At 41.2% G+C, this 22,511-nt stretch overlaps 1 protein-coding gene across 1 annotated transcript in view; it reads left to right on the top strand.

Annotated features, from left to right (window-relative positions):
- Positions 1–347: 347 nt before the first annotated feature.
- ANKRD26 (ankyrin repeat domain containing 26) overlaps positions 348–22,511 on the top strand; it is a gene marked incomplete at both ends in the record, with an annotated part of 35,783 nt that continues 13,619 nt past the window's right edge. The window contains 5 exons of the mRNA XM_080917488.1: positions 348–410; positions 11,713–11,856; positions 18,145–18,203; positions 19,151–19,250; positions 21,102–21,310. Coding sequence (XP_080773614.1) covers positions 348–410; positions 11,713–11,856; positions 18,145–18,203; positions 19,151–19,250; positions 21,102–21,310 — 575 coding nt within the window. The remainder of the gene's footprint in view (positions 411–11,712; positions 11,857–18,144; positions 18,204–19,150; positions 19,251–21,101; positions 21,311–22,511) is intronic.

The raw sequence follows: 22,511 nt of genomic DNA, 5'->3' as shown, positions 1-22,511 counted from the left end.
TGGAGTAAATTTGGAGTAACCTGCTTCGGAGATGAGAATATAGCATCACTCACAGTTGAAAAGGCTGACACTCTTAGCACTATGGCTGACTCTGGAGTAGTAAGTGGAAACTAAAGCTCTTACACTGGAAAATTCCGGGTGACTCCAGACACAGGAGAGAAGAAAAGGCTCACGGGGCCAATGCACATTTGAACTGAGTTTGAGGAGGTCTGGGATTCTGGGTGGCCCCAGGTAGGGAATCTCACAAGAAGTAAAATCGTGTGTAAAACCTGTCATCATGGGGAGGAAGAGGCTCGGGATCTTTCCTCTGTGTTGCTGTATGTCAGAGATTTGGTGTATTCTGGGTCATGGTCACAGAGGACTTGGCGCCCATTGCGGTCTTAACAGGGAGCATGGCAGCAGGCCGGCAGGTACTGAAAGAGAAGCTGGGAGCTTACATCCATAAGTACGAGGCAGGAAAAGCTCACTGGGAACGGTTTGGGATTTTCAAATCAGAAAGCCCTCCATAGTGACACACCTCCTTACACAAAGCCATACCTCTTAATTCTTCCCCAAATAGCTCCACCAACTGGAGACTAAGTATTCAGACAGAGGAGCCTATGGAGGCCATTCCCCCTTAAACACCATATAGACCGTTTCTCTTTCTTTCCCAGGGGAGCTTCACACTTTTACTTGAAACACAGGAACTTAGGCAGATGATGGTAGATTTTCTTTAACAAAATAAAGAAGCAAATCCACAGGCAGTTGATCCGTAGGATAGGTTCAGTAGTTTATTATTTTATTTTATTTTTTTGCTGTCTTTCTTTTTCTTTATTTTAAAAAACAAAGATAAATGTACAAATTTTCAGCATTTTTGCATAAAAGTATATGAATACATTTTTTAAGGTTGTAATTAAGTATTTGTGGGTAAATATACCTACACATATGTATATATGTAACAATAATATAGAAAAAGAGGCTATTAATTTGAGGGGATAGGAGAAAGACTAGGAGGGGCTGTAGGGAGGAAAGGGGGGATGTGGTACAGTTCTATTTTAATTAAAATATATTCTTTTTTTGTTGTTGTTGAACTTCACACAGTCTGTGAGTTGTTTCTGGGGTATTCAGAGCTTTCTGGGGTTAGTATGCCATTATCAGTGACTGCATATTATGTCTGTTCTTTTGTAACTGGGTTGTCTCACTCAGGATGATATTCTCTAGGCGCATCCATTTTCTTGAGAATTTTATTAGGCCATTGTTTCTGATAGCTGAGTAGTACTCCATTGTGTAAATGTACCACAATTTTTGTATCCATTCATCTACTGAAGGATATCTTGGTTCTTTCCAGCTTCTGGCTATTATAAATAGAGCTGCAATGAACATTGTGGTGCATGTATCTTTGTTGTATGTTGGAGCATCTCTGGGGTAAATGCCCAGAAGTGGAATAAACTGGGTCTTCAGGTAGTACTATGTCCATTTTTCTGAGGAACCGCCAGACTGATTTCCAGAGTGGTTGTATCAGTTTACAACCCCACCAGCAGTGGAGAAGTGTTCTTTCTCCACATCCTCGCCAGCATCTGTTGTCATCTGAGTTTTGGATCTTGGCCAATCTGACTGGTGTGAGGTGGAATCTCAGGGTTGTTTTGATTTGCATTTCCCTGATGGCTAAGGATGTTGAGCACTTCCTTAGATGTTTCTCAGCCATTCGATATTCCTCAATTGAGAACTTTTTGTTTAAGTCTGAACCCCACTTTTAATAGGGTTGTTTAATTCTCTGGTGTCTAGTTTTTTGAGTTCTTTGTATACCTTGGATATTAGGCCTCTATCTGATGTGGGGTTGGTAAAGATCTTATCCAACTCTGTTGGCTGCCGTTTTGTTTTCTTGACAGTGTCTTTAGCCTTACAGAAACTTTGCAATCTCATTAAGTCCCATTTGTCAATCTTTGAACTTAGAGCTCAAGCCATTGGTGTTCTGTTCAGGAAATTTTCTCCTGTGCCTATGAGTTCTAAGGTTTTCCCTACTTTCTTATCTAATAGTTTCAGTGCACCTGGTTTAATGTAGAGATCTTTGATCCACTTACACTTGAGCTTTGTACAAGGAGATAAGAAAGGGTCTATTTTCATTCTTCTGCATGCTGAGTGCCAGTTGGACCAACACCATTTGTTGAATAGACTGTCCTTTTTCTATTGAATGTTTACAGCTCCTTTGTCAAAAATCAGGTGACCATATACATGAGGGCTCATTTCTGGATCTTCTATTCTATTCCATTGATCCATGTGCCTATTTCTGTACCAGTACCATGCAGTTTTCAGCACAATTGCCTTGTAATATAGCTTGAGGTCAGGGATGGAGATTACCGAAGATGTTTTCTTGTTGTTAAGGGTGGATTTGGCTATTCTAGGTCTTTTGTTATTCCAAATGAAATTGCACATTTCTCTTTCCAACTCAGTGAAGAACTGGGTTGGAATTTTGATAGGGATTGGATTGAATCTGTAGATTGCTTTTGGTAAGATGGCCATTTTTAAAATGTTGATCCTTCCAATCCATGAGCATGGGAGATCTTTCCATTTTCTGAGATCTTCCTAGATTTTCTTCTTTAGAGGTTTGAAGTTTTGTCATACAGGTTCTTCACTTGCTTAGTTAAAGTCACACCAAGGAATTTCATACTTTTTGTGACTATTGTGAAGGATATCTTTTCCTAATTTCTTTCTCCACATGTTTGTCCTTTGAGTAGAGAAAGGCTACTGATTTGTTTGAGTTAATTTTATATCCGGCCACTTTGCTGATCTTGTTTATGAGCTGTAGGACTTCTCTGGTGGAAGTTGTAGGGTTGCTTAAGTGCACTATCATGCCATCTGCAAATAGTGATGTTTTTAGTTCTTCCTTTCCAATTCGTATCCCTTTGATTTCCTTTTGCTCTCTAATTGCTCTGGCCAGGACTTCCAGTACTATGTTGAATAGGTAGGGGGAGAGAGGGCAGCCTTGTCAAGTCCCTGATTTTAGTGGGATTTCTTCAAGTTTTCCACCGTTAAGTTTGATGTTGGCTGTTCGTTTGCTGTATATTGCTTTTATTATGTTTAGGTATGGGCCTTGGATTCCTGTTCTTTCCAAGACTTTTAACATGAAGTGGTGTTGAATTTTGTCAAATGCTTTCTCAGCATCTAGTGTGATAACCATGTGTTTTTTTTCTTTGAGTTTGTTTATATGGTGGATTACATTGATGGATTTCTGTATGTTAAACCATCCCTGCATGCCAGGGATGAAGCCTACTTGATCATGGTGAATGATCTTTTTGATGTGTTCTTGAATTCGGTTTGCAAGGATTTTTTAAGTATCTTTGCATCAATGTTCATAAGTGAGATTGGTCTGAAGTTATCTATCCTTGTAGGGTCTTTGTGTGGTATAGGAAAGAGGGTTTTTGTAGCCTCAAAAAATGAGTTAGGTAGTGTTCCATCGGATTCTATTTTGTGGAATAGTTTGGGGAGTATTGGCATTATGTCGTCAATAAATGTTTGATAAAACTCTGCACTGAACCCATCTGGACCTGGACTTTTTTTGGTTGGGATGCTTTTCATGACTGCTTCTATTTCTTTAGGTGTTATGGGATTATTTAGATGGTTTACCTGGTCCTGGTTTAACTTTGGTACCTTGTATCTGTTTAGGAATTCATCCATTTCCTCCAGATTTTCCAGATTTGTTGAGTATAGGCTTTTGTAATATGATCTGATGATTTCTTGAATTTCCTCTTTTTCAGTTGTTATTTCTCCACTTTCCTTTCTGATTTTGTTAATTTGGATACTCTCTCTTTGCCCTCTAGTTAGTCTGGCTAAGGGTTTATCAATCTTGTTGATTTTCTCAAAGAACCAGCTCTTGGTTTTGTTGATTCTTTCAATGGTTCTTTTTGTTTCTATTTGGTCGATTTCTGTCCTATGTTTGATTATTTCTTGCTGTCTACTCCTCTTGGGTGTATCTGCTTCCTTTTGTTCTAGAGCTTTCAACTGTGCTGTCAAGTTCCTGATGTATGCTCTCTCCAGTTTCTTTTTGGAAGCACTCAAAGCTATGAGTTTTCCTCTCAGTACTGCTTTCATTGCATCCCATAGGTTTGGGTATGTCGTGTTTCATTTTCATTTAATTCTAGAAAATCCTTAATTTCTTTCTTAATTTCTTCTTTGACCCTGCTATTGTTTAATAGAGCATTGTTTAGTTTCTATGTGTATGTGGGCTTTTTGTTGTCTTTGTTGTTGTTAAAGAACAGCCTTAGACCATGGTGATCTGAAAGGATGCATGGGAGTGTTTTGATCTTATATCTATTGAGGCTCGTTCTGGTTCCAATTATGTGGTCAATTTTCAAGAAGGTGCTGTGAGGTGCTGAGAAAAAGGTGTATTCTTTTGTTTTAGGATGAAATGTTCTATAGATATCTATTAATTCCAGTTGGTTCATAGTCTCTGCTAGTTTTACGGTGTCCTTGTTCAGTTTCTGTTTCCATAATCTGTCCATTGGTGAGAGTGGGGTATTAAAGTCTCTGACTATTATTGTGTGGGGTAAAATGTATTTTTTCAGCTTTAGTAGGGTTTCTTTTATGAATATGGGTGCTTTTGTATTTGGAGCATAGTTGTTAAGGATTGAGAGTTCCTCCTGACAGATTTCCCCTGTCATGAGTAAAAAGTGTCCTTCCTTATCTTTTTTGTTAGCTTTTGTTGAAAATATACTTTATTCAATATTAGAATGGCCACTCCAGCTTTCTTCTTGGGGCCATTTGCTTGGAAGTTTTCTTTTCCCATCCTTTCATTCTGAGATAGTGTCTGTCTTTGTCTCTGAGATGAGTTTCCTATATGCAGCAAAATGCTGGATTTTGTTTATGTATCCAGTCTGATAGTTTATATCTTTTTATTGGGGAGTTGAGTCCATTTATGTTAATAGATATCAAGAAATAGTGGTTTCTGTTTCCTGCTATTGTTGCTTTGGTAGGTTGAATTGTGCCTGTGTGTCTTTCTTCTTTTGGTTTACTTGCTTAGAATTTTTCTTGTTTTTGCTATGAGGTGGTTCCCCTCATTGTATTGGGTTTTCCACCTATAATTGGTTGTAGTGCTGGGTTTGTGGTCATATATTGTGTGAATTTAGTTTTGTCTTGGAATATCTTAGTCCCGCCATCTATGGTGATTGATAGTTTTGCTGGGTATAGCAGCTTGGGCTAGCACTTGTGCTCTCTTAGGGTCTGCATGATGTCTGTCCAGGCTCTTCTAGCTTTCATAGTCTCGGTTGAGAAATTGGGTGTGATTCTGATTGTTCTGCCTTTATATGTTACCTGACCTTTTCCCCTTACTGCTTTTAGTATTCTTTCTTTGCTTTGGTCACTTGGTGTTTTACTATTATGTGTCGGGAGGAATTTCTTTACTGGTTCAACATATTTGAGGTTCTGTAGGCTTCTTTTATGCTCGTGGTCATCTCATTCTTAAGGGTAGGGAAGTTTTCTTCCAGGATTTTGTTGAAGATATTTACTGTGCCCCTTAGTTGATATTATTCTCCCTCTTCTATTCCTATTACCCTTAGGTTTGGTCTTCTCATTGTGTCCTGGATCTTCTGGACATTTTGGGTTAGGAGCTTTTTGGTTTTTGCATCTTCTATGACTGTTTTGTCTATGTTTTCAATGTTGTCTTCGGCCCCTGAGATTCTCTCTTCCATCTGTAGTCTGTTGGAAATACTTGCACCTGTAACTCCTGATTTCTCTTTTAGTATTTCTTCCTCTAGGGTTGTCTCTTTTATTGCTTTCTTTATTGTGTCCATTTCTTTTTTAAATTCTTTTTTCTATTACTTCATCTCTTTGGTTATGTTTTCTTCTAGTTCTTTGAGTTCTTTGAGTGTTTTTCTTGTTTCTTCTTTAAAAGCTTCTAATTCTTTATGCTTTTCCTCTTGTTCTTGTTTAAGGATCTCTATCATCATCTTGAGGTAGGATTTCGTGTCTGAGTCTTCTTTTTCTGGTGTGTTTGGCATTCTGCTGTTTGTTGTGATGGGAGAGCTGGGTTCTGGTGTTGCCAGGTTGTCTTGGTTTCCCTGGGGTACGTTCTTTCACTTTTCTCTTGCCATCTTTTTTGTCAGTGATTGGTTCTTGCCTTTCCCTTGTACCTGGCCTGTGTCCCTAAATCTCTGCTGTTCCTGGTGGCAGATGGTCCAAGTGCCTGTTGTGCACCCCAGATGCCACTGCCTGGGTACAGAGGGCCCAATGCCGCCGGGTTCCTGGATCTCTGGATCAAGCCAGGCAGGCACACCTATTATTTTAGAAGAATTAAGGGTTATTCTAGAGTGGTAACAATCACCCAACACAGAAAAGCTAAACCGATAGAGAGGGATGAGTTCATGCAGTGAGAATCATTATGATACAAAATGGCAACAGAGATCACCCACTAGGAAGAAAAGCAGGTTTTGGGTCTGAGATAAGTAAGGTTTGTTTGATACTTTGAACTAATATCTTAAGTATACTTATTTATAATCTGGCATCCTCTAGTCATGTGACACTGACTACAGGGTTGTTATATGAGTATTGCATGTTTTATCAGCACAGACTTTTGACTCAATTTTCATTGGTGGTGAACTATTTCACCATTTTGTGGTGTTTTCACCTCTGCTTGTCCCTTTTACAATACTATAGGAACTGTGTATACGCTTTAAACACATTTTTTACCTTAAATTACCCCTTGCTTTACATTGTTTTATTTGATGAACACTGGGATGATGTCGTAGTTAGAGTTTTACTGCTGTGGACAGACACCCGACCAAGGCAGTTCTTATAAGAACACCATTTAACTGGGGCTGGCTTACAAGTTCAGAGGTTCAGTCCATTATCCTCAAGGCAGGAACATCATCTAGCCAGGCATGGTACAGGGAGAACTGAAAGTTCTACATCTTCATCTGAAGGCTGCTAAGAGAAGACTGGCTTTCAAGCAGCTAGAATGAGGGTCTTAAAGCCCACACCCATAATGACACACTTTCTCCAACTAGGCCATAACTCCACACAATGCCAGTCCCTGGGCCAACCATATACAAACCATCTCATGTGAGTTCACCCCAAAACGATGTAATACTTCTCAGATGAGAGTTGAAAGGCTCATTGATCTATGCATATAATGACAAACCATCAAGAGACAATTTAACACTATGCCAATTTATCCATGTAATAGTGGTAGGTTCTCCCCAGAAGTGTGACTTGTCTAGACTTCAGTTCTTGGCTTGATAATGGTGCTGAGGTATGGGTCTCATCTTGTGGTGTGGTCTTTCTATTGAATCAAAAAGAAGCTGGTTACTGTCATAATATTTGTACCTCTTAGGCACCCATACATACTTACTTACTGGGCCAAGGTTACCTAATATTGCCAGTGGATGAGTTAAACCAGGCTTGGGTTGGAGGAGCCACAGTAAGACTGAGGCTGTGACAGTTTTATTGAGGGCAATCAGACTTTTTATCAGAAACAGAATACAATGATGATTGCCAGAATCTATACAGTTGAAGTTGCCAGTTGACAGTGACATTTGAAAGCTATGTTGGATACATAGATTAACGTCTAAGACCAATTGCTCTGCCAAGCTTCTGAGCTTCTTTGCCTTCTAAGGGAACATACAGAAAAAACACAGAGCAGCCCGAATCCTTCACTGCCAGACAGAGTGTCTTGGTTACTCAGGATCTGAAAGACAAATAGTGCCCCAGGATCCATGACTCTAATCTGAAAAACCTATGCCATGTTGACCAAGTTGAGTCAAACGACAGTTTCCCTGGGGCAGGAGCGAGGATTGAAAGGAAAAGGAGACAATTAGACAGAGCTACAGTGTGACTCTGGCCGGTTTTGAGGCGGAAGCATACTTTTATTTTTCAGTCTGCTTTTAAGCTACCTTAATTCCATGTAGAAAGATACATCAGTTCTGAGTCAAGGAACAAGCAAGCCAATAATCAAAAATCCTGTAAACATCTTTCTAGGGGGTAGATGGGGAGACTGAGACAAAGGGGACTTCCAAGAGCCAAAGGGACTGTCGCACCTACATCTGCTGAGCTCGCCCTGAGCTTCAAATGTAGATGTTCCTGAGCCCAGGGCCAGAGTCAGATTTCTGCCTTGAGTTTATTTGTTTTGTCCTGGTGATGTTAAAATTCTCTTTGCCAGCTGTGCAGTGGTGACAAAAACCTCTGCACACGTGCCTTTCAGGCAGCTTGGCCAGGACAGCCTCATGGTTTCCTACACACCTCCATTGCACCAGTGACCATGTGTTGTCTGGACAGTCCTTATTGTAGCTTGTTTGGAGGACACTGTGAATGCTGTATTTTCCCCGATTTCCTTCTTAGTAAGTTTGGTTTTGGTGTGTATAACTGTTACTGATTTTATAGTCTTCTACTTTACCAAAGGTACTTTTTGGACCTGGTGTGTTTTAGAAATTAGGGCTTTCTAAGTACAGAATTGGGTAGTTTGGAAGCAGGGATAGTTTGCCGTCTTGCTGTCTGAGCTCTAACCCACTGTAGTTTTCTCTCATTGCACTGCTCCAGCTAGAGCTTGAGGACTATATTTAACAAGCACAGAGAGAATGTGCACACTTGTCTAGTCCCAGATTGAGAGAAAATGGACTCAGATTTCTTATTAGCTTAATTCTGGATATAGATTTATATAGTATTTATTGTGTTGTGTTATGAGGGAATATCATTTCTCTAAGTTTCTAGATTTTTATTTACTTTGAACAATCTTTGGCAAAAACCTAAATAGTTAAGGAACTTAAAGAATGTGTTTGATCTGGGTTTGTTGGTACATGCCTTTTGTCCCAGTGCTCATGAGGCAGAGAGGCAGATGGATCTCCATAAGTTCAAGGCAAGTGTCTTAGTTAGGGTTTTATTGCTATGAACAGACACCATGACCAAGGCAAGTTTTAAAAATAAAAACATTTAATTGGGGCTGGCTTACAGGTTCAGAGGTCCAGTTCAGTATCAAGGCAGAAGCATGGCAGCATCCAGGCAGGCATGGTGCAGGAGGAGCTGAGAGTTCTACATCTTCATCCAAAGGAAGCCAGGAACAGACTGAGCATCCTCAGGCAGCTAGGAGAAGGGTCTTCAAGCCCATCCCCAGAGTGACACTTCCTCCAACAAGCCCACACCTTCTACTAGTGCCACTCCCTGGGCCAAGCATATGCAAACCATCACAGCTAGCCTACTCTACATAGTGAACTACAGGTCGATCAAGGCTACATAGTTACGTCCTATCTCAAAAACAATATAAATAAATAAATACATTTTCACTTATTTATTCACTGTATATCCCCATCACAGCCCCCTCCCCTTAGCCACTCCCCCATCCTACTTCTCCTTCTCCTCTGAAAATGGAGAGGCTTCCCTGGGTACCAACCTACCCTGGAACATCAAGTCACTGCAAGAGTGGGCACTCCTCCTACTATAGAGGCCAGACAACACAGCCCAGTGACAGGCACAGGATCTACAGGTATGGAGCAGAGTCAGGGAATGCCCAACCCCACTGACACCCCTTCTTCAGTTATTAGGGGACTCACATGAAGCTCAAGCTAGATATTTGCTACATGTATTTAGGAGCCCTAAGTCCAGCCTATGTATGTTCTTTGGTTGATGGTTCAGTCTCTGGGAGCCCTCAAGGGTCCAGGTTAGTGACTGTTGGTCTTCCTGTGGCATTTCTGTCCCCTCCAGGTCCCTCAATCCTTCACCTAACTCTTCCTCAAGAGTCCTTGAGCTCTGTTTAATTATTGGCTGTGAGTCTCTGCATCTGCTTTCATTATCTGCTGGGTAGACCCTCTCTGACAACAGTTATGCCAAGCTCCCTGTCTGCAACCATAACAAAGTGTTACTAATGGTTCCAGGGTTTGGTTCTCATCTGTAAGATGGTTCTCAAGTGGGGCTGGGCATTGGTTGGCCATTTCCTCGGTCTCTGTTCCATCTTTGTCCTTGAACTCTTGTAGAGAGGACAAATTTTGGGTAAAAGGTTTTGTGGGTGGGTTGGTGTCCTTATCCCTCTCCTGGGTATCCTGTTTGGCTACAGAAGGTGGTCACTTCATCAAATACCCATTGCTAGGTGGCTGGGATACAGTCATTCTCATAAACTCCCTGGAGCCTCCCCCATCTCATGCCTCTGGCACATCCTAGGGATGCCCCTCCACTGCCAGCTGCCAATTTCAACTTGCTCTCCCACCTATCTCTCCTCAGCTCTCCCCACATCTGATCCCTCATGTTCCCTTCCCATCTCCTCTCCTACCCAGTTCCCTCCATCCACCTCTGATTTCACCTTCTGAGTGAGATTTAAACATCTTTTCTTTGGCCTTGCTTGTTATTTAGTTTCTGTGGAGTGTAGCCTGGGTATCCTGCATTTTATGAATAATACCCACTTATCAATGAGTGTATACCATGTATGTCCTTTTGGGCCTGGGTTATCTCACTCAGGACGGTATTTTCTAGGCCACCCATTTGCCTATAAATTTTATGATGTCCTTGTTTTAAATAGCTGAGTAGTATTCTATTGTGTAAATGAATGGCCTTTTCTTTATCCGTTCTTTAGTTGAGGAACATCTAGGTTGTTTTCAGCTTCTGGTTCTTACAAATAAAACTGCTATGAACACAGTGGAGCAAGTGTCCTTATGGGATGGTGGAGCATCTTTTGGGTATATCTAGGAGTGTTATAGCTGGGTAATGAGGTTTATAAAAATGTTTGTAAAATATATAATAATCCACAAAAACTTGAAAATGTTATAAAAAGGAATTTTAAAATGTGATAGCATCCAGGTATGAACCACCACACTATTTTCTATGCACTTGAGAAAGAGAGTCAGAATCATCACCACAAGTTACAGGTCAGTAAGAACTAAAGATTGAAATCCTGTCTAAAACAATGTGTGAATCTTTATCTCAAAGGGATGTAAAGTGAATAAATAAATAAATAAATAAATAAATAAATAAATAAATAAATGGAGAAAAATAAAAATAAATATAATGTAATTTTAAATGATTAAATTATGTGGTAATAGACAATAGTCTTGGTAGCCCATGTTTAGAGTTAGTAATATACATGATATTTGGAAGTTATTTCAGGGCTGTCAACAGGACCAACTTTTATGAGGAAAGAATTTTATTTCTATAATTTATAAACTAGTTTAAGGTTTTACACACTAGCCTCTAAATCTATAAGCAGGAACTTTTTGTGAGATAAGATTTCTTTACATATTCTTGGGTATCCTGGAACTCACTGTGTAGACCAGGCTGGCCGTGAGCTCACAGAGATCTGCTGGCCTCTGCCTCCTGAATGGGACGAAAGGCCTGTGACACAATGACCAAATAACTTCTTCAAAATTATTTAATTTTAAATGATCTGGTCCAATTGACGGAACATTTAGAAAAGAACTTTCAGGTTGCTGCTTTCCTGGGAAAGCCATAATATTAAGTAGAGTAAGGAAGAAGAGATACTTTTGAGAGTAAGGAAGAAGAGAAACTGAGTAAGAAAGAAGAGATACTAAGTAGAGTAAGGAAGAAGAGATACTAAGTAGAGTAAGGAAGAAGAGATACTAAGTAGAGTAAGGAAGAAGAGATACTAAGTAGAGTAAGGAAGAAGAGATACTTTGGAGAGTGAGCCCTTTGGAAAAGTTCAAAGTGAGAAACGACAAGCAATATTTTACTGGATGGTGATTGACATGTCGTGAGTAACCAGATGATTTCAATGAAAGCGTCTTTACTTTCGGATTTGCCTCACAGGAGGAGACTGTGGTAAATGAGCAGTTGCCTGGTGCAAACATGGAAAATGTGAGAACTGAAAGACGGCAATCCGTTCAGAAGCTTGACGCGACATATTCTGGAATCTATCCATGGGTAGAAACTGAGGCAAAAACTTGGGATGAGGTGAGTTAACTGTTGGTAAAAGCTCATATTTCTGCCTTTTATCAACATAACACACAGCACTATCTTGACAGAGACCGGGACTCACCCTGAGAATGCGGTGTTCGGCAAGTTTACTTAAATATCACAGTCCTGTGCCCACAGAAACCCCATAGCACTACGTCCTGCAGGCTGGTGGCCCATGGTAGCCCAGAATATTGTGTGATGTGTGACTTTTATTTAGATTTAAAACAATGTCATCTTATGCTAAAAGTAGATGATGCCGTGTACGAATGGGTTTTGACTTTCGCTTGCTGTAAATCTTGGTGTATAGTGGCTGCTCAGTGCATAGTCTTTGAACGATTGTCATGGAAGGCGCACTAAAGGCGCACCTCTAGGATAAAGGTCAGTTCTGACGCTGTTCTGCTACTGGACGGGCTGACCTGCTCTGAAATTCCAGTGACGTTAGTTAAATGTCTTAGAATGAGATGTCAGTTCCCAGTACTATCTCTGCCTGCATTAAAGAACTTGTTTTGTTTTGTTTTGTTTTTTGATAAATCACGCTGCCATACAAGCAGTTAGAATCTGAATAATATATGTGAGACAGCACAGGCTGCGTACTTTCAACAAGGTTTTGTTCTTGTAGGTTGTGCTGTGGATTACATATTTAGACCCCACAAACCCCTTATTAGTCCCTCAATCTGCTTTGTTGTTTGAAAGTCACCAATCTAAAACCAGTGAGTTGATTTTCCATGCAAATAGTTATTTACATATTTATATTTATATTTATACAATATTTAGCCCTTTAACCTGCTTCACTTAGTTAGCTTAATACTGTGGGGCCCTTCGTTTCCTTCTGCTCTGCAGCATCTCCCACAGTAGCTTGTATCTGCAATCCCAGCACAGACTCAGAAGAAAAATAGGCTAAGTTCAAAGCCAGCCTTTTATACATAGTGAATTTCTGGCTACTTAGTGTCACCCTGTCTCAACACACACACGCACACACACACACACACACACACACACACACACACAGAGAGAGAGAGACAGAGAGACAGAGAGAGAGACAGAGAGACTCCCCTACACACACAAACACAAAGACCCTTACACACACACACACACACACACACAGACACACATACACAAACAGAAACAGGCACACACAGGCACACAGACACAAACAACATTGTGAGGCTGTAACACATACCTGTTCCTTGGCTGATAACTGTGCTCTGTTGGTCCATCTACTCTGTTTCTTCTTCTTGTTTCCTTCTGACTGGGTTTTGCCCTCCTAGCCAACTGAGTTTATGGTGCTATCTCTCTGCCTTTCCTCATACTGTTCTTTCTGGCTTGTTCATGTTTTTATATCTGGCTTCATTTATTTGGGGTTGTCTTACAATCTTCTCTTCCATGAAGCCTTCTCTAACTAGACTGATTTTCCAAAGTCCATCTAGAACAGCATATCCTTCAACTTTGAATAAATATTATCTAAGTATAAATTGGGAGGAATATCAAATGATATATGACACTTTTTCTTAAATTTAAAGCATACTTAAGTTATAGGTTAAAATCTATATCCTGCCAATTCCTTTTCCTGAGGACAAAGATGTCTGAAGTTTTTATTTTCATATTCTGAGAATTATTTTATATTCTGAGAAATTTCATATAAAATCAAATACACTTAATAAATAGGAGACATTGTTTAACTGAGTGCTCCTATTTGCCTTAAAATGGAAAACCATATACCTGCCTTCCTTCCTTATGTAGCCAGAACTGGAGATGATACATAAAACTGGCAGGAAGACCCCTGTAGTAGTTTTTTTACACACATATTTATATTATCTTAACCTGCTCCTGGGGTGTGACAAAGCACCTTCTTGTGGCAGTTGATGGGACAGACTAATTGAGGAACCTGTTCCACAATGGAGTCCACCCATCACTTTAGCCTGACTCCAAGGCCATGTCATTTCTGCATCCCTGCTTCTAGCAGGTGCCACACTTTTTACTGCACCACATGGTCACAGCCTGCGAGTACTCCTAAGAGCTCCAAAGATGTGGACTATTCTAAGTGGGCAGGAGCTCTACTGTCTAGTTGTTGTGTAGCTTTTTCTGTGGAGATGTGACTAAATGTCTATTCACAGCAGATGTAGCAACTATGACATACAGAAGAAGAATGCTGCCCAAGATGGGGATCACTAGGGGAGCACAGGGGACTGAGGCATTACTGAAGATCCCACCCTAGCACAGTGACAGCTCAAATGTGTCCTGCACAGTATATAGAAGAATCTCCTCTCCCCCTGGTATTGTTTGATCTCCTGGAGGGACCCTGTGGGTCCCGTAAGTTTCATGAGCATTCAGAGCATAGAAACTCCCATGAGCCTCTGGAGTCTTGTGGTCCCCACTCTCCCCCAGAGAGAAATGTTTTCATCCAGAAAAAGAAACTACACAACACAGCATGGCTGGTCAAATTTCAAGAAGTACAAAGGCTAAGGCTACACTGGGGCCTTGTTCCTCATATGATACTTTGACTAATGTGAGGAAGGAGACGTCAGGATGAGATATTTCTCCCCCCACATATCAGCATATCAGTGTAACCCTGACACCAATGTTAGCAGCAGAGGTCAGCTTATTCTATGCTACATGTATACTCTCTGGCAACATCCCTGATGATCCATTGTGGCAATGACTACCAATCTCTTCATGTCACAGATTAAAAAACCATCTAAACAGTCCCATAACCCCTAAAGAAATAGAAGTAGTCATCAAAAGTCTCCCAACCAAAAAGAACCCAGGACCAGATGGGTTTAGTGCAGAATTCTATCAGACCTTCATAGAAGACCTAATGCCAACACTCTCCAAGCTATTTCACAAAATAGAAACAGAGGGAACACTACCCAACTCATTCTTCCAAACCACAATTATGCTCATCCCTAAACCACACAAAGAAACTTCAGACCAATTTCTTTCATGAACATCAGTGCAAAAATACTCAATAAATTCTTGCAGACTGAATCCAAGAATACATCACAGTAATTGTCAATCCAGGGATGCAGGGTTGGTTCAATATACAGAAATTCATTAACATAGTCCAATATATAAACAAACTCAAAGAGAAAAACCACATGATTATCTCATTAGAAGGTGAGAAAGCATTTGACAAAATTTAACCCCACTTCATGTTAAAAGTCTTGGAAAGATCAGGAATTCAAAGCCCATACCTAAACATAGTAAAAACAATATACAGCAAATCAGTAGCCAACATCAAACTAAATGGTGAGAAACTTGAAGCAATCCCACTAAAATCAGGGACTAGACAAGGCTGCCCACTCTCTCCTTACATATTCAATTTTACAGTACTGTAAGTAGTAGCCAGATCAATTAGTCAGCAAAAGGATGTCAAAGAGATACAAATTGGAAAGAAAGAAGTGAAAATACCATTATTTGCATATGATTTCATAGTCTACTTAAGTGACCCCAAAAATTTCACCACAGAACTCCTTCAGCTGATAAACAACTTCATCAAAGTGGTTAGATATAATATTATCAAACAAATCAGTAGCCTTCCTCTACAAGCTGAGAAATAAATTAGGGAAAAGATACCATTTATAATAATCACAAACAATATGAAGTACCTTGGTGTGACCTTAACTAAGCAAATGAAAGATCTGTATGACAAGAACTTCGAATCTCTGAAGAAAGAAATTGAAGATCTCAGAAGATGGAAAGATCACCCATGCACATATATTGGAAGGATCAACATTGTAAAAATGGCCATTTTTCCAAAAGCAATCTATAGATCCAATGCAATCCCCATCAAAATTCCAACTCAATTCTTCATAGAGTTGGAAAGAGCAATTTGAAAATTCATATGGAATAACAAAAAACCTAGGATAGTGAAATCTTTTCTCAACAAGAAAACTTCTGTGGGAATCACCATCTTTGACCTCAAGCTATCTTACAAAGCAATTGTGATAAAAACCGCATGGTATTGGTACAGAAACAGGCAGGTAGATCAATGAAACAGAATTGAAGACCCAGAAATAAATCCACATACTTTGATCACTTGATCTTTGACAAAGGAGCTAAAAACATTCAATGGAAAAGGGACAGCCTCTTCAACAAACGGTGCGGGTGCAATTAGCAGTCAGCATGCAGAAGTATGCAAATCGATCCTTTCTTATCTCTTTTTACAAACTCAAGTCCAAGTGAATCAAAGATCTTCACATAAAACCAGGCACATTGAAACTAATGGAAGAGAAAGTGTGGAAGAGCTTAGAACACATAGACAAAGGGGAACAGTTTCTGAACAGAACTTATACTCTAAGATCAAGAATTGACAAATGGGACCTCATAAAATTGCAAAGCTTCTATAAGGCAAAGGACATTGTCAATAGAAAAAAATGGCAACCAACAGATTGAGAATAGATCTTTACCAATCCTACATCTAATAGAGGGCTAATATCTAATATATACAAAAAACTCAAAATCAAATAATCCTATTAAAAATGGGGTACAGAGCTAAACAAAGAATTCTCAACTGAGGAGTACCAAATGGCTAAGAAGCACCTAAAGAAATGTTCAACATCCTTAGTCATCATGGAAATGCAAATCAAAATAACCATGAGATTCCACCTCACACCAGTCAGAATGACTAAGATGAAAAAACTCAGGTGATATCAAATGCTGGCAAAGATGCGGAGAAAGAGGAAAACTCCTCCACTGTTGGTGGGGTTGTAAGCTGGTAAAACCACTCTAGAAATCAGTCTGGCAGTTCCTCAGAAAATTGAAAAACCCAGCTATTCCACTCCTGGGTATATACCCAAAAGATGCTCCAACATATAACAAGGACACATGCTCCATCATGTTCATAGCAGCCTTATTTATAACTGCCAGAAGCTGGAAAGAGCCCAGATATCCTTCAACAGAGGAATGGATACAGAATATGTGGTACATTTACACAATGGAGTACTACTCAGCTATTGAAAACAATGACTCCATGAAATTCTTAGGCAAATGGATGGAACTAGAAAATATTTTCCTGAGTGGGGTAACCTGTGATATGAACACATGTGATATGCACCCAGTGGTAAGTGGATACTAGCCCCCTCCCCCAAAAAAGAAGGAAGTCCAAAATGTGGATGTTTCAGTTCTTCTTATATGGGAAAACAAAATACTCATGGGAAGAAATACAGGGACAAATACTGAAGCAGGCACTGAAGAAAAGATCATCCAGAAACTGCCTCACCTGGGGATCCACCACATATGCAGCCCCCAAACCCCAAGTACTATTGCTGATGCCAAGAAGTGCTTACTGGCAGGAACCTGATATGGATGCCTCCTCAGAGGCTCTTCCAGACCCACACTGATATAGATGAGTATACTTGCAGCTAGCCATCAGACTGAGCTCAGGGACCCTAATGGAGGAGCTAGAGAAAGGACTGAAGGAGTGAAGGGGTTTGCAACCCCATGAGAAGAACAACATCATCAATCAACCCCCGTCCCTGAGCTCCCAGGGACGAAAACAGCAACCAATTTGTGCACATGGAGAGACCCATGTCTCCAGTTATATATGCAGCAGAGGACAGCATCGTCTGGCATCAATGGGAGAGGGGCCTTTGGTCCAGTGAAGGTTCATTTTTTCAGTGTAGGGAATGCCAGGAAACTGAGGTGGAAAGGGTGGTTGGGAGAGGGAACAAATTCATGGAAGCAAGGGGAGGAAGAAGAAGGGACGGGAAAGGGGAGGAAGGGGATAACATTTGAAATGTAAATACAGAGAATATCCAGTGAAAATGATTAAAGTTGCGTGTTTTTATAAGACTTTCCTTGCCTCTTTGCAGCAATGAAGCAGTGACTAAGATGACACCATGTCAATTTTATTATCACTACTATGGCTTCTAAGGTTACAGTGTCGGTGAGGTGGTGCTTGGAAGCCAAAAATGCAAGTGCTTATTACTGCACGAAATTTCCTCTTTCTGTTTTACTGATTGTGCCAACTTGAGTATCTGAGAAAACGTAATTCAGAACTAATGATGTGTTTGATTCAGAAATAATTATGTGTTTAACCTTCATGCTGGAGGGTCATCAATATTTCTGGAAAAAGCCAGATGGTATGGTATTAGGTCTTGCAGACCAGATTGTGTTGCGATGCGTCTGTTAGACCTTCTGTTATAGCACAGAGACTGTACAGAGCCCGCACAGGAAGGGTCCTTTTGTGCTTCTATAGCACTTAAGAAGAGAACACAAACAGGAGCTGGACAAGCTCGGGCTGGAGTCTCATTGTTCTAACTGTAACTTCCCCGTCCTTTGCTCTAGTTGAGTGAATCACTGTCGATGCTAAAAGCTGCCAAGAAGATGCGCTGCAGGATTCAGAGGTATAACCACATGCACCTTGCTAGGACAGCTGGCATCTTTACGGTGCAGGCGGGCAGAGGAGTGTGATCACTGCATCCGCCTGGGCAGGGATGCACGTGTGTAAGGCCGAGGTAACATTTCGGCTTCCAGTCGCTTCACATGGTTAACACAGCTGCATGGTGCAGGGAATTTACTCAGTGGATGGACGTATGTTTGCCTACCTAAGGTCCTGGTTTCGTCTTTGAGCATCACAATAATAAAAGGAGAAAAAAGTTATTCACAAAGTCCCTAAACATCACAACTAACCACACAACACAGCTAGAAAAATGACATCATGTAGCTTGTTTTTCAAAGAATTTGCTAAATTACTTTCAAGATGGTCATTTAGTGGGGATTCACCCCATATGCAGCCACCAAACCCACACACTATTGCTGATGCCAAGAAGTGCTTACTGGCAGGAACCTGATATGGATGCCTCCTCAGGGACTCTGCCTGAGTCATACTGATTCAGTTGAGAATGCTTGCAGCTAACCATGGAACTGAACATGGGGACCCCAGTGAAGGAACTAGAGAAAAGACTGAAGGAGCAGGAAGGGTCTGCAACCCCATGGGAAGAACATTATAACCAACCAAACCCTCCAAAACTCCCAGGGACTAAAACACCAACCAATGCGTTCACATGGAGAGACCATGGCTCCAGTTGCATATGTAGCAGAAGATAACATTGTCTGGCATCAATGTGAGGAGAGGCCTTTGGTCAAGTGAAGGCACATTTTCTCAGTGTAGGGGAAAGTCAAGGCACTGAGGTGGAGAGGGTAGTTGGGAGAGGGAGCACCTTTATGGAAGCAAGTGGAGGGGAAGCAGGAGTCGGGGGGGGGGGGATAACATTTGAAATATAAATACAGAGAATATCCAATAAAATAAAAAAAACTTTACCCATAAGAATAATTCCTTTAAAATATTTAGGATTGAACTTGAAAATTCCAACCTAGTGGTCACAATTGAAAAACAAGCAAGAGAAATGGAAGTGCTTGGTGAGAAACTGCTAAATGCAAGAATCACTGTGGTAAGTTTAATAGGTTTCCCATTAATGCCATTAATATGGAAGAGGTGTTCTCTCTCTCGTAGTACTCCACAGTGCTATGTTATCCAGAATGAAGAGGCTCATTGATAAAAATATTTGTTTTAATCATATTGCTATTATTTATTGGTACAGGCAAAAGTCCCCTGGCTTTACCGAAGTTGACTGAATTAATAAAAGAAATGATTTTGGCCGAATTTTTAGTGAGAAATGTTGATGGTCCTATTTTACATAGTGGTTCATTGATAGGCTCATGGGATGCTATCTAGAGTTTGGTGTCTACAGTGCTGCTTAGGAAGTTATGAGTATGTCTGGGCCTCTGATAAAAGTTTTAAGGAACTCTTACATTCAGTGGTAGTTAGCTGGAGAACTCTGACTCTGTCTTACAGCCAGTCCCTTACCATTAGCTTCTGGACTAGTTTTGCTCTCTGCTGCTGCCAACTTGGGGAGAAGAGCATTACTTCACCTTAGATCTCGAAAGTCACAGCCACTGAGAAAGGTCAGGACAGGAATGGAAGGCAGGAGACTGAAGGCAGGAACGGAAGGCAGGAACTGAAACACACAACTTGTTTCCCACGGCTTGCTCAGCTGTGCTTTGTATGTGGCCCAGGTCCACCCACGTGCCTAGGAACACTGTACCCTCGGTTGGATGGGGCCACCTATGTCAGCCCCACATACACTCCCGCCAATCTGACTGAGATTCCTCATTTGAGATTTCCTCTTCCCAGATGTTTCAAGGTGGCAACTAAAGCTGACTATGTGAGCTTTGGGGGAAATAACTTAGAATTTCTACCCCTCGTCAAGAATAAATACAAAGTCTCATGGGAGTTTTGCTTTTTGCTTTTGTTTTGCGCCGGAGAACTGACCTATACCACCCACCCCTTCGGATTTTAAAGAGAAAAGTTATGTCTGTTAAAAAAACAAAAACCATGGCTTCTTGGTTGTTTTGGACCTTGCAGAGTACCCTAGGACTCCTACCCCTGACTGTCATGAGAGTTTGAGTCAACCATGTGACAGTCTGTGCCTGTGAAAGGTGGCTACACCTCTAGGCTGGGAATGTTTCTGCTTAGAATGAACGCGGTGTATCTGCACACCAGCAGCGTGCATTGGCACCCACGGGTCTCCTTCCTGGAAGCTGGCCTCTGTTGCATTGTGAGCCCCAAATTGGACCAATGATGTAGTTGCTCTTCTTTTTACTCAGTGAGCCCCAGGCTCTTTTCGTCTTAGCGTCCTTCTTTAGTTCAGCTTGCACGTTGGTTGCATTGCGCTGTGAAGTCCCTTCTTCAGGCTTCACCGTCCTCCAAACCCTAACTGCCCATCTCTCCAAGCATCAGCAAGTGTCCAGTAACACCCTTGGCAGCCCCTATGGCTTCCATCATTTTATTACAAGGTACACCGTATTTAGCTTTTTTGTTGTTTTTATTGAATATCTTCTTTATTTACATTTCAAATGTTATCTTTCCTGGTTTTCCCTCCGGACACCCCGTACCCCGTCCTCCCTCCTCCTGCTTTGATGACAGTGCTCACCAACCCACCCACTCCCCCCCACCATTCCCCTACCCTGGGGCTTCGAGCCCTCACAGGACCAAGGGCCTCTCCTCTCATTGATGCCCGACAAAGCCATCCTCTGCTAATTCTTCAGGCCCCAGTACCCTCCTGGGCTCCCTTGCTTCTCTTTCCTGAGTCACCTGAATTCCCCAGACTCTCCCTTTTCAAAAACGTATGTTCCATTTCCAGCACACTGAACATTTGTGGGTGGAAACTGAACATTTTCAGGCTCACAGAAGTTGCTTTCATTCTGATTTCTTAAAGTCTGCCTTTGTAAATTGTTTCTAGGTGGAATCAGCACCGGGAGGAGAACAGGAGGAGCCGGGGGCGGAGGTTGCTGCCTCACGGAGTCAGGCAGAGCTGATGGAGCTGACGTTAGAGCTCGCAAGAATGAGAAAGCAAGAGACTTCTTGTAAAATGAAAGTGCAAAAGTATAAGGAACTCTATCTGAAAGAACTAATAAGTAATAATGCCTTATTTTCACATCTTCAAAATAGGTGAGGGAGATGGAGAGGGAGAGGGAGGGGGAAAGAGGGAGAGGAAGAGGGGGAGAAGGGGAGAGGGAGAGGGAGAGAGAGAGAGATTGAGAGAGAGATTGAGAGAGAGAGATTGAGAGAGAGAGAGAGAGATTGAGAGAGAGAGAGAGAGAGATTGAGAGAGAGAGAGAGAGAGAGATTGAGAGAGAGATTGAGAGAGAGAGAGAGAGAGATTGAGAGAGAGAGAGAGAGAGATTGAGAGAGAGATTGAGAGAGAGAGATTGAGAGAGAGAGAGAGAGAGAGAGAGAGAGGGGGAGAGGGGAGAGGCAGAGAGGCTGAGCCTAACTACGCTCAATGCCCATCATTAGAACATACTTTTCAGTGAGCTGTATCCCTGGATGTATAGCTTATGAGAAATAATTGGACAGTCAGGAGGTTACGCTAATGCACTTCATTCTGTGAAGTTACGCTAATGCACTTCCTTTGAAGTGGTAATTCGGGACATTTCTTCTCCATTTTTTACTCTATTTCCACCTCAGTATCCTCACCTAGTTGATTTAATTTATTGATTTTTTAGGTGTTTATGAAACTCTTTAGTTAACATAGTTTGTTATAACTCAATTTTTTTTTCATCTAATAGATATTAAAAGCTTTCCTACTTTGGGAAGATTATAATCTCTGCATTGAACGTTCCTGTGGTCTTCAGTGTCACCACTAGAGGGGGCAGCAGAGTCACTGCCCTTGAGCGTTTCTTTTTCCCTGCGCTTTGGGGGATGCAGGAAAAGACCAACCTTGGGCTGGAGGGAAACAGAAGTTGGGGTGAGAGTGTGTGGCAGACAGAAAGGTCAGCTCCACCATGCTGCCCTGGTAAGGATGTTCTGAGCTAACTGCCTGGGCTGCTTGCTTCAGTTTCTTGTTCTCTCTCTCCATCTTGGCCTTCCTGACTTGAAGCTCCTCGGAAACAAAGACTGTTTCTTTCAGTTTTGGTGCTATGAATTACAGATGGGAGAAGCAAATGCGTCTTTGAGGGATTAAAAAAATACATACTTTCATTAAGCCATTGAGAATTTCATTCATGTATACAATGTATTTTGAACACATTCAGCTTCCATCCCTAACTGCCTAACTTGTGTCTTTTTGTTGCTGTTGATTTTAAATTTTAGCCTACTGAGCACCATTTTTGCTGCCCGTATACTCATGGGTTTGGGGCCATCCACTATA

The sequence above is a fragment of the Micromys minutus genome (assembly GCF_963924665.1).
Source record: "Micromys minutus genome assembly, chromosome: 5".
Classification (NCBI taxonomy): domain Eukaryota; kingdom Metazoa; phylum Chordata; class Mammalia; order Rodentia; family Muridae; genus Micromys; species Micromys minutus.
This window is presented reverse-complemented; position numbering and strand designations above follow the sequence as displayed.